The following is a 12,966-nucleotide window of genomic DNA, read 5'->3' on the forward strand; positions in this document are numbered from 1 at the left end:
ATTAGGCAGCTTATGATGCATTTATTCTGGTGTCTATCTGGACAGGTACATAGTTTTTACTGCTCTCGCTCGATGTGTGTAATTTGATATGGAAAAAAAAACAAAAACCCAAAAACACGCTGTTTTAGTACAGCCGTGTCAGCTATAAAAGCAAGGACAAACAGAGTGTCTAGACCTCTGATCATCTGATTATGGTTTAATATTTTTTGTCATCTTCCTCTCGGATACGTAAATGACTCTGGGGGGCTATAAAGTGATAAAACTAATTCTGTTCCATCTCCAGTGTCTTGATGGATGATCTTGCATAATGGTTTTCCTTCCTTTTAGCTCTGTTTTAATTTACACACTCTGTTTTGACACTGGTGACAGTCATTTTTCAAGCATTCAATCTCAAACTCTTCCATTATTTACAAGAGGTATTATTCACCATATGTCAACAGTATGCCTTTGGTGTCAGATTGCCCATAAAGAGCGACTTCGCTGCCTCTCGAGAGAAATGGTAGCTAATTGGTGCAGCCCTCTCTTGGTTGAGTGCTATCAGAGGACACAGGGCTCTTACTGGAGGGGAATTTGCTCTTTGCAATCAAAGGAAAATTGTAGCGAGCATGGTGCACAGACATCAAAATAACCCCTCAGATGCATCGACATCTGATAAGCACATTACTGGATGTACTACTGAATAGATATTTGATGTTCTTGGTGTTATTCTCAGTCACATTGTGATATGAAACCCAAGACATGATGACTATAAGCAGCTACAAAGATGGTATCACGTCTTTGATTAGAATAAAAATCGCTCTTGACATCAGAGTACCACTCCTAATTACAGTGATACGAGTCCATGACTCTCCCTGACAGTCTCTTACAAGAGACAATGACCATCTAATAGTAAATGATGTATATGATCTAATAGTATGAAAAATATTTAGGGATGCCGGCTGCTATAGAGCTGTCGAAATTTGCACCCTGTGCCTGGATAATCAATTTAAAATGCACATGAACATAAACGAATATGACGACCCACAAACTCTGAATCCTTTTTTATAATTTCTCAACGTTACAGATGTGATGATCTTCTCTTTTTTTAAAAACCTTGGGCATTTTTCTTTTATATTAGGGAAGCTATAAGCAATTTAATCACTAATAAGAATAATCAAGTTACAGCTCTGTGTTGGAATACTGAACTGGGAATGCTTTATTGTTATGTGAGGGTTTTGACTCATATATTTGAAATGGCATTGTGTGATGAGTCATATAATCAATTAAGTGATTAACAGAAATAAGTCTGAAGCACTTATTATTAAATATTCATGACTAAATGAGTATTTGTATTGAATTTTTGCACATTTAAATCTCAGCTAGTCTGCTTCAGACTGTGTTGGAGCTAATTGATTGTGTTTGATTTGTTACAAAATCTGATTGGCATTAATTTAAAAAAAGCTATGTTAAAATATGGTAAAAATGCTAAAATAAAATAGTATTAAATAAATAATTGAGCTGTTTTGGTTCACGATGTGAATATAAAACAGAATATAAATACCGAAAAGCAAACTAAATAGTTCTCAGTACAGGGTAATAAGTTTGGTGCTTTGGTCTCTTGAGTTGGAGAAACAGCGTCTCAGGAGCAGGTTAATCAGGTGAAGCAAGCATGCTGTTACAGCCAGATGCATATTAGAGCTTATATCAGCCTGTGGAAAAGCACAAGTTTGCTCAGGTATGGAGAGGTTTAATATTCTGAAACCTAATTACACTTGCCCTTGTATTGCATTATATGCGTATATTGAATCAACCAAGTCAGCCTATGAATCATCTCACTTCTCCTGAGTCAATAAAAAATCCTCATCTGCAATATATAATATATTTGAAACACCATTTTTTTTGTTTTGTTTTGTTGTTGTTTTTTCTGTAGCATTGTTTTTTATTATCTGATAGCCTCAAAGTTATTTATCTGTAAAGGAATAAATAAAAGTTTGTTTAATGCATCTTCCCAAAAGGTAGAGAGAGGGGGGGGGGGGGAAATCGGATGTCTGTCCACTTTTCTTTTTGATTGCTTTGGTATGTTTTGGCCGTCATTTTTTAGCTTATTCTGCACATTGTCCTGATAACTGAAGGCTATGCTAACTGCTAACTGCACCTTAGCTGATGGTTGTGCATGTGCAGGTGTCAAACACACCAGGACCAAATGAGTGTAAGGTAATTACCCAGAGCTCCTGTCTGGAGGAAAGGTCATTGAGAGAATTGTCACAATTCCGGCACAAATGAGTAACACCCCACTCCACCCACTGTCACACTAATGCTTTTCTCCACTCCCTGCATCACCACATATAACTTATTTAATATATTTAAATATTTTTTTTGTCCAGTGAAAACGTACATATTCACCTGACTGGCTGATTAAAGTGGAGACAGTCACCATTCTCAGGAAATGGAGAAATGTGTCTGATGATGGACTGTCAGACAGGATGATATTGCGTTTTCCCATCAGCTCCCAGGGAAACTGAAGACAACCCTATGGTGCCTTTCACAGCGGCAGACCTCATTTTGGGAATCTGCTTTTATCTCAAAATACAATCAAGTGGTTGTGGGCAGAAATGTATGATCATTCATGCAGGAGACAAGTAGCCCAGTATATACACGTAGACCTGTGCACATACACACAATGTGTTTTCCTTTTATTCTTATTGGCTATTCATACTGTATAAAATTTATAGATTTCCCATTTCTGAACCCATTTCCCAGTTATCTCCAGGCTCTGTGCAGCAGATATCCATCTGTGTGCACACAGTGGTTTTAAACAGAGACACACCTGACTAATCGAGCAAACACAAGCACACGTGCACACGTGCACATTCACGCAAAGATTTGCTTCGCAGGGTAACCGTGGACTGAATACAGTGGAATCGCATTATTGCTGATGTATGGTTTTTGCCCAGAGCAGTGCAATTCTCCTTCCGCACACCAGCTTTATCTGAGTGAAAGAGAGATGAACAAGGCAGAAAAAAGGTAAAATGCAGACAGGCTTTGTCTTCATTGTTGATATTTAATCAGTCCAAGGTACTGACTCTGCTGGGAAGAAACTGCTATGTCAAAGGATGCCTGACTGCCATTGCCTTTTTGTTGTTGTTATTTATGGGCTTAAGTAAAGTATAAAATAGTAAGTGATACTGTTGTGTTTGCATGTTTATCTTGATTTCTTTTAGTAAATGAGCTGGGGGGGGAGAAAGTGGAAATAAAGAGTGAAAGCCGCACAATGCTTTTATTTCCAGATAATATGGGAAGCAGTAACTCTAGTAATACCAACAAACCATGAGGCTCAAAGCAGATGCAGTCCCCCCCACTGCGAGAAACAGCAGGGGTTCAAGGCGAGGACGTTTATGTCTCGAGCTCTAACAGCGTCACTGCTCTCTCCCTCCCTCTCTCTCTCTAGTGCCAACCACCGAAGACGCCTCTGTCTCGTCTGCCATGCCTAAGACCACAACAATTACCACCACCACTGCCGCGTCCACTGTGAAGGGGCGCGGTGACACCACAGTGGCAGGAGCAGATCCAAGAGATGGCAGAGATCCGTTTGAGGACAGCCGAGGCTCGAGTACCGCTGAGCCCACTATCCCAGAGCTGCCTCCAACACCCAGACGCTTCTGCGAGGCGACTAGGAGGAGAGCCATTGACTGGCCCCAGACCCACACTGGGACTACTGTGGAGAGGCCCTGCCCCAAGGGGACCAGAGGTATTTCCTCCACTTTTCTTGAAACATGAAAATTCAACATTTTGTCTACTGTGTGCCTGCTAGAGGTAGACGTTCTTTTTCTTTTTCTGTAAAAGTATTCCACTGAAGCTTTTAGCAGCCCTGTGACCATAGGGTTTTAACAGAGGAACAGTCTGACATTTAAAGAAATGCTTATTCACCCTCTGAAGTGTGGACAAGAAAACCATTGCCTGTGTGTGTGTGTGTGTGTGTGTGTGTGTGTGTGTGTGTGTGTGTGTGTGTGTGTGTGTGTGTGTCTATATACAGTCCTCATAGGCATGAATGTTGCTGTAATTCTGGGCTTTTAGTTATTTCTTTATACTGTTGTTTTTCCTGGGTGCAGTGACTATACAGCATACACTTTTAACAAGTTAAGAAAAAAACAAGACAAGACAGTTCAAAAAGTTTGAATTTATTTTGAATTTTCCTAATCAACACAGGGTCAAAAATATACATGCATTTACAGTTTTTGATGCTTAAAGTTCTACAATATATTTTAACTTGACAAAACCAAGGTCTAGTAACTTCTTGTAAGTGGTCATAATTGATTACAACTTGTAATTTCTCTTTGCCAGCATCAAAAGGATTTGTTTGGCAGCACTAATTGGATTAATCAATATCAAAGCACTGGGAAAGAGTTTTAGATTTATATAAGTTTGGAAGGTGTCTTGGAACCAGCCAGTGTACTGCTATAGTTCCAGCTCCAGGCCTGGATAACTGGGGAGAGCTGCGTCAGGAAGGGTACCTGGCGTAAAGTCTTGGCCAACTCAAATATGCAGGACAACTGCAGATTAGAAAACTGCAGGTTCAAACTATTGTATACAACTATGAGTTATTAGGATGTTTCACCACCTTTGTAAGAGGAAATTGGTTAGGATGTTCAAAAACAAACCAGTAACCACAAAGGCTGAAGCCTGCCATGAACTGGAAACTGATTAAACACCGGCTGATGGAAGCCCCAGCTCCAGAATTAACACCTTCAAGCTTCACAAAAATTTGCAGCTGCCCTCACGGGCAAGCCAAATGTCTTGTGGAAGGAGGGTGGTGAAACTTGATGGGTGAAAATTGGACTATTGTGTGTTCGTGAAAGGCAATGATCCCAAACGCACATCAAAGTTGGTTTTTGAATGGATAAAGCGAGCTAACATCAAGCTTTTGAATGACCTTTCAGAAGCCCCGACCTCAGCCCTGTTCTGGACTAGACTTAACCTCCTAAGACCCAAACTCTTTCATGGCATGCAATTTTAATTTCTCTATGCTATTTGGGCTGATTGGAACCTGATGAATGTAAAAACAAAGAATTACCGTAATTTTTTTTTTTTTTTTCCCTGATTTTTGTTTCTGAGAAAAATAAGATCCACATATGAAGACATTTGTTTTAAATTTCGAGAGAACAGTGACAGTATAATGTCCTCGTACGTGGATATAAGGCCCCTGTAGAACAAAATTTAGAATTTTGGTCTAGACAACCCAAAATGTGATGTCCACATATGTGGACGCCAGGTCCTAGGGCGTTACAGCTGGGTCGGTGCCAGGGAATTAACCTATTTAAATCAACTCTACCAAGAAGAGTAGTCAAATATTCAGCCAGAATTATGCCAGAAACCTGTTAATTGGTTGCATTTTGTCAATGTGCAGCTAGCTAAGGGACAGTTGACCAAATATTAGTGGGGGTATACAGTATGTATATATTTGAGCTTGTGTGCATGATTGTAATCTTGTATGCATTACAGAAAATCCAAAATAAATGAAACTGTCATCTCTTATCTTATCTGAAGAACTAAGTATAGAGCAAGAGCTAGGCGCTTATTAGCTTAGCTTAAACTGGAAACAGTGCTAAGCTTACTAGCCTAAAGATGTCTCGTATTGCCTCTAAAGTTTAATAATCAACATTTTATATTTTGTTTTATTTAAGACATATACTGCTGGTTTTGTGAAAAATGTGTGTTTTCTTCTGTTATGACTTCTTACAAAAATCATTTGGTAATTTTATGCTAGCTTTTTTTCTGCCTATCAATTTGTCCGAGTTTAAGCTAAGCTAAAGTAATTGTTTCTAGGGTTTAGGTCTATTTTTATGACACGTCTAAAGATATGTATTAACAATTACATTTTGACATTAATGGTGTCTAACATTCACCATAAAGACAAAAAGATATTTGAACACAAATGTGAAAATATTCATTTAAATGGTCAATTAAAACAATGGCACAGGAACAATACACAATATTTTCATATATTAAAATATACATTTCTCTGACAGTTTGCAAAAGTTTACAGCTTACAGAAATACTGTTTCTGTTGAAACACTAATTCATAAATGTTTATTTTGCGTCTTATTCCAACTGCTTTGAATTTCCTTAATTGGTCCTTACTCTCTAGGAGGTTAGTGCCAAATAATTAGTGCCATTAACAATCAGGTATAAACCAAACCTCAGAATGATCACAAATCACAGTTTAGCAAAAAAAAGCAAAGCTCCCAATTAAACATGTTAAAATTGCAGAGTTATTTAGCTGTACTTATTTAGGTCTCGCTTCCATCTTGGTTTACTTGTCTTTTTTTTTGTTTTTTGTAAAACTTCATAAAATGGACATGTCAGTCTAAAAATGTATTATAGCAGGATTTGAGCCTTTTTGACAAAAATAAGATTTCGAAATGTACCTAGTTACTGTAATTTTGAAGCCCATTTCTCCTTGAAAGGAAATCACACAGAGGGGGGAAAAACTATCTGTAACAGACCAAAAGTAAAAGTAAAAAAGATGTTGGACTGCTTCTATTAGATAGCCAGATTAAAAATCCTCCTACAAATGAAGAAATTTGGCCATTAATTTTGCAGGTGATCATCTGCCGTAATCTCACAAAATCCATCTAAACATCCCGTTGCAAAGATTGGCAACTGAAAAGACTCAAAAGAAAGTGGGAAAGGAGATGATATTGAGAAAGGAAAAAGATTTAGCTTTTACTAGTCAAGCTGCATGTTATCTGGAGGATTCGTGTTTTATTTGTACATGCATAGCAAGAGGTCTTTAAAATATTTGTTTACGATCAATAACAAACCACTGCGTCCACCTTTTCTTTTTTTCTGTGTATTTTCCCCCAAGCTTTGTAGAACTCTAATAGTCTTTTAGTGTCCTTTCTGTACTTTTTTGTACAGTCTACAAAGCTTTTAGGTTTTCAATCATTTAGAAATCTTTGTTCCGGGTGAAGAGTCTGCATGAATGAAGGATAAGCAGGAGAAACTGTATCTGAGCAACATTCTGGCTCCCCTCCAACTGTTGTTTTTATTCTGTGGTACTGCAGGCATCGCCTCTTTCCTCTGCACCATGGCAGGGACATGGTGCTCCAAAGGGCCAGACCTCAGCAACTGCACCTCCCACTGGGTGACTCAAGTGGCACAAAAGGTAAAAGGAGAATTTGTTGATCACAAAAATATAGCAGCAAACAACCACGTAAAATGGCTGCGATCCAACATACAGCGGTAATTTCTGACCTCGTTCCCTAGCTTGGTTTATTTTTCCAGCACAGAACTTTTCAAGTGTACACGAAACTTTCAAGGGTAACTAAAATGCTGTTTGGCAGCAGAAAGAAATGAGCTAAAGCATCAGGAGTAAATGCCAAGAACTGCAGTCTGTTAGTGAGAATCAAAGAGCCACGGTTTCTTTCTGCGGTGACATTTATGCTTTGATGTCATGCAGGTAGAAATGTAATGTAGATGTGCAGATAACAGTTGCTTAGATGCACAGGAATGTAAAACATAGCAAACCCTAAAGAAGAGATTATTGTTTCTCTTGAAAAAATAAAAACACCTACAGAATGCTGCAGGTTCAGGCAGGGTTTCAGTCTATTGTTGAAAGACATCTTGGCTAATGAACAGCTGTGTGTTTAAAAAATCAAAAACAAAAAAACAGTAGTAAGTGAAAAAGTGTTGGATACGCTCAGTTTTTACGCTAGAAACACAGCAAAATGAAGTGTAATAGAGAAAGTATGCACACTGCATTAAAACTGGGGTATGCAATATGTTTTCGGCATCACTGGACTAAAATCCATAATTACCTTTCAGCATACTCTAGTTTAGAGAGGGAGCTAGACTCATGTTCCTCATCTGTGTGGAGTCCTTGGAGACCTCATTGGATGAGGAATACTAAGCAGTTACAAATGGAAGTCAAATGCAGAGGTGTAATAGGCTTTAAAAAGGAAGAAAAGAGGAATTTCAGCTGGGAAAGTGAGGTCCGAATCCTGTGTTTGGACAAAAGTTAGCAACACTTACAGTTTCTGCTTCTTCCAGAATTTTCGTCATTCAAGTTTTAATGCAACATGTTTTTGCATATTTTTAGAAGCATTCAGTTAACAGTATTTTCCCTCAAAGTAACGCACAGAGATAGGGGGGAAAAAAACAAAAAACCCAACAAAACATTTTGCATCTTACGCACTGTTGCCAAGTCGAAAAACTCACACAACTCCATTACTCTCAGGCGATTATACACACTGCTAGCCTTGCTATGACATATAATAAGCAGGAGCTTTAGTTATCTGTTCTAAGCTTTGCATATTTGCTCATTAAAAAGTGAAACTAATATGAACAGCGTTTAATTGGCTGAATTGGCTGTATAAGTCCTGATGTTAGATTTTATTAAGATATAATTGCCAGCGATGGTGGGCCTTAGAGCTGCAATGCTTCTGGTTTGTTGACACCACTGTAGTACTTTTTAGTAAGTGGGGAGATATTGTAATGTAGCTACAAGATACTTCTGATAGCCCTGAATTATTTTTTTGGAGGCTGAATGGCTCAAGGATTAATGGTATGTTGGTTTTGCATTAGCTTCCTCTATTTGAAGTTTAATTGGCAGCGGCACTTCAAAGTCACATTTTGATTGATGTCGTTGTTGCCGCACTTTAGTGCAAAAATTGATTCGTTTGTGGCAAAAGACACCTTGAACATTTTATATAAAATATGTACACAGTATTGTAGTGGTTCTCTGTTTGGAGAGAGTACTGCTGTGCATTTAATAAGACATAGTTATGTTATAACGTCCCTGGTTAATCATACAGTCACCATGAGTGCATTCCGTCTGCACACAAAGACAAATTCCTTCTAGACTTGCTGTGAATTTTCAGATGTGTGTGAGAGATATTAGTCCAGGTTCATATTGCATGACTCTGATCTGAGCGCTGCATCACTGACACTTTACTGACACCCCCGTGTTTCTCCCCGTGGTTGTTTTTTTTTTGTTGTTTTTTTTTAGATCCGAAGCGGCGAAAACGCTGCAAATTTAGCCAATGAGCTGGCACGTCACACACAGGGCCCGGTGTTTGCCGGCGACGTCAGCTCATCGGTGCGCCTGATGGAGCAGCTCGTGGACATCCTCGATGCTCAGCTGCAGGAGCTCAAGCCCAACGAGAAGGACTCAGCTGGACGCAGCTTCAACAAGGTGCTGTGAAAATCCTCCCTGGCCCTTTCCTTTTCTGACCTCTCGTTAAACGTTGTCCCTGTTTTGCCCTGGTTCTGTGTCAGCATGACTCAGGACATTCATTAGCAAAACACACACACAGATGCACACAAGCCGCTCTGCGCTTTTCTTACATGCACGTATGCATCATCCAAACACACGCAGTCTGAGGTGAGGGGGCTAGGGAGGCAGGTCTAACCCTGCGGGGGAAGCTCATTCCTCTAGAGTTCCTTGGTAATTACCAGCGTTGGAAAACACAGGCTCACCTGGCAGCTCCACCTTTAAGGAGCTAATGGCCACGAGCCCCCAACCAGCACAAAGAATAACTCTTCATTGCTGACAAGTGTGGAGGTGCCCCCTCCTGGAGCTCATGCAGGTGCTCAGTGGAAAGAAAGCAGGCCTGAGACAAAACTACATCTCGTAGCTGCTGGCAGTCCCGTGGCGATTTGAGTGACAGTTTTGAAAAATTACATTGTTATTCAGACTTTGGAGCAGTTGCTGTGTAAACAAAGTGATTTTGAACAAAAAAAACCCCAAAACAACCAAAAATGACGCCCATTGTTTGCGCCCATGTGTTCAGACAGCTGCACCGCTATTATTTGAAGATAAGAGCTAACAGGTTTCTTACTGCAATGCCAATATTGTTGCGGTGATTGGAACAATTCAAAGGCAACAACAACAACAACATTCAACTTAAAACTACTTGAAAATTGTGACATCCTGTCACAGAGCTGTTGTTTGTACCTGCAGTTCTGCAGCTGCAATGAAACACACTTTCACTCTCGAGCACACCAGGGGTGAATCTGACAGAGAAATACTACTACCGTGCCTGATTTTAAAGTCACTCTTTAAACAGCCTGCTTGGAATTGTGAATATAATAATTTAGTTATCCTTCCTTTGATCTCGTTGCGCTTCTCCACCAACAGTTTCCCCCCGTCTGAGCACTTCAGCCATGCACACATGTATTTGCAAGACCAAGAAAACTCAAAATCAAGATCTTTTTTAAATTCCTTGCCCTGATTTATAGAATCTGGCTTTCTTATGATTAAAGAAATCAGGTTAATGCAGAAGGCAGACTGAAACCTGTCTGCCAAATGATTTCCATGCCATACTGGAATAAATAGACACTAATGGGTGCCAGTAAAAGAAGAAAAAAAAAAAGAAGAAGCCTGAACATCCGAGCCTACACACATGGGTTTGAAAATGTTTAGAAGAAATGTATTGCATACATGATTTGCATTCAAGAAAGCTGAACTGAGAACACCCCCCAACAAAAACAGAACGCGGTGCTTTCAGCTTCACGCAGCCCTTTCCTCCAAATAAACAAGTAAATGCCGGCGTCCACGGGCGCAATCTGGACTGCGTTGAAGAACCATTTCTGGTTTCCTGTGTGTGCTTTTTTTTTTCCCTTTAAGTATGGTTGTAATTTGGACACAAGGAACATTTTTATCTCTTTGTTTCCAAATTCTGATGCAACGATATGTGAGTTTCTCTGGTTTGACTCAATTAGGAAGAGACACCAACTTATTTAAAGCCAAGAGCCTAACAAAGGGGTTTTAAAGAGAGCTAGCGCTGTATTATTTTCTCCATGACAAGAAATACAAATGACCTCATCCCACATTGTTTGTCTTCCGAATGTATTTTAAAGCATCACTAATGGGGAAGCTTCAGAATCTGGTCTCAGCGTTTTTTCCTCACTGCTGCTTTGCGTTTCTCGTCTCTCTCCCCTCACTTTGACTTGATCCAAATTTATACTTAGTATTCAAACACAGCTCCCCTGAAAAGCACTTATTACTCTTGTGCCTTTTCTTCTTTTCATTAACTCTGTAATTGATGGTAAGTGGCATGATTTAATGCTTCCTGTTTTCTTACCTCCTCTTTCTTCAATCCGTTTCTTGGACTTGATCGTCTGGTTGTGCGGAAAAGCTTCAAAAAAGGGAGAAGACATGCAGAGCGTACATGAAGGTATAACTGCCAGGCTTTCTGCATTCCTTTTTCACCCCGATCCCTAACGTCTGACTTGCAGCATGCCGCACTGTCTGTCTTTATGTCTTTGATTATTTTGTTACAGCGTGTGCCTGCTGATGTGTTTGTACAAAATGCGGCCACTTCCTCAGATTCGGCTGTCTGCTGCCCTGTCATTCTGTCCATCTGAGGATGCCGCCATCCATATTCTTCTTCACTCGTAAATCTTCCCTTCGTTTTTTCTTTTAAACTTTCTCCTCCTCCTCTGCCTCCGCCACTCTTTTTTTTGCCTCCCTCCATCTCTTCTGTCGTCGGCTCTTTACACGTCGTGTGAATAATTGCCTTCCCACGGTTGTAATTGCACCTCCCTGTCAGGCAGAAGTGTGATCAAAGTGGCAATGTGCTCAATTTTCACTTGCTTATATTGTACAAATTCTACTGTCGCCATTGCAAATAATAAGAATAATAAAATTAAAAAAAAAAAAAAAAAAAACCTCTTGGCCCCTTTTTGATTTATCTGTGGGATTAATTTCCAACCCCATTAAATATGTTTGTGTTCCAGTCTGATCTTTGCAGGCTGTCCACCAGACATTTTACTTAGTGGAGTGCAGTACTGTTTATTTTCCCGGGCTTGGGTCTGCTGGAAGACAAGGCCGTGATGTAGACACATGGGAGAAGATGCACTGCATGGTGTTTAGATTTTGTGTCAGTGGTGGATTGACACAAATATTCATGGTGCCCAGTGGTTGTATCCCAGACTCTAGCTTTGCTGGAAGTACAATGGTTTGTAAAGATGGGCCTCTCCTTATGCAGTTCCTCCCATACACCTCCTGCCCGTATTTGGTTTAGATTTAGCAGCTTGAAAGTATGCATTATTATGGTCTGTTCTCCCCATATACTCGAATATCCTCCTCCAAAAGTTAAAGCAGCCCCAGCCTCCCAGAGTTAACAATCCAAAATGGCGGCAGTGAACATAAACAGTAGTAAAACCTTTAATCAGCACTGCCACTGTTGTGTATTTATGACTTACTGAACGAACAAGCCAGTTGCAGACCAGGCTCTGTCCATGAATCTGCTGCAGCGGTGTTTTTAAGCATAAAAAAAGTGTTATATTGTGTTGCTAGTGGTACTTGAATCACCTGTTGTTGTTGTTGTTGTTGTTGTTGTTGTTGTTGTTGTTGTTGTTGTTGTTGTTGTTTTCACTTTTTCTGGAATGCGCTAAGTCGTCCCAATTCCAGAAATCTGAGTTCAGAGGTACCTGGAATTGGTTAGTAGGAGATCCTGTGACTGAAACACTGAACATTGCTGCTGAAGAAAACTTCTGAATACAAGGAGGATCATTTTTGTTCTCAGCAGATGTATTTTGCAGGTATAGAGAACAGAGATATTGAGAAATCATCAAGTCTGTACCTTAGAAAATGTACAGAGATTGGACTTGGGATAACGCAGGGCTGTAGCTCTGGAGGTAGAGAGGGTCATCTAAACAGAAACTTTGTGGTTTTATCCCTGGTTGCTCCAATCTCCTGTCTGCATGCCAAAGTATCCTCGGCCAAGATACTGAACCTCAAGTTGTTGCATTCATTGAAGTATAAATATGTGAGAACGTTAGATAGAAAGCACCTGAGTGTAGAAAAAAGTGCTTGTGTTAATGGGCGAATGAGGCATTGTAGAGTAGAAAAGCCTTTTATGCAAGAATTTACTGTTTAATTGAGCAACATGCTGTATAAATGCTGGATTTCGAAGCATTTTGTTTTTTTCCATAATTGTGTCACAGACACTTCTGACCATGTTTGGCCCCGTACAGATTTTT

General features: G+C 39.8%; 1 protein-coding gene across 7 annotated transcripts in view; it reads left to right on the top strand.

The window, feature by feature from the left end:
- adgrl2b.1 (adhesion G protein-coupled receptor L2b, tandem duplicate 1) overlaps nt 1–12,966 on the top strand; it is a 91,187-nt gene that overhangs the window by 50,652 nt on the left and 27,569 nt on the right. For 5 of the 7 annotated variants that reach the window (XM_085389917.1, XM_085389912.1, XM_085389915.1 and 2 more), the window contains 4 exons: nt 3,428–3,727; nt 7,044–7,144; nt 8,987–9,172; nt 11,118–11,156. In XM_085389917.1, the coding sequence (XP_085246043.1) occupies nt 3,428–3,727; nt 7,044–7,144; nt 8,987–9,172; nt 11,118–11,156 (626 nt within the window). The remainder of the gene's footprint in view (nt 1–3,427; nt 3,728–7,043; nt 7,145–8,986; nt 9,173–11,117; nt 11,157–12,966) is intronic. The other 2 variants (XM_085389914.1, XM_085389916.1) reach the window with 1 other exon arrangement.

Source organism: Rhamphochromis longiceps, linkage group LG18, assembly GCF_057381845.1.
Source record: "Rhamphochromis longiceps isolate RC_006_pf linkage group LG18, R_longiceps_female_GT1.1, whole genome shotgun sequence".
NCBI lineage: Eukaryota > Metazoa > Chordata > Actinopteri > Cichliformes > Cichlidae > Rhamphochromis > Rhamphochromis longiceps.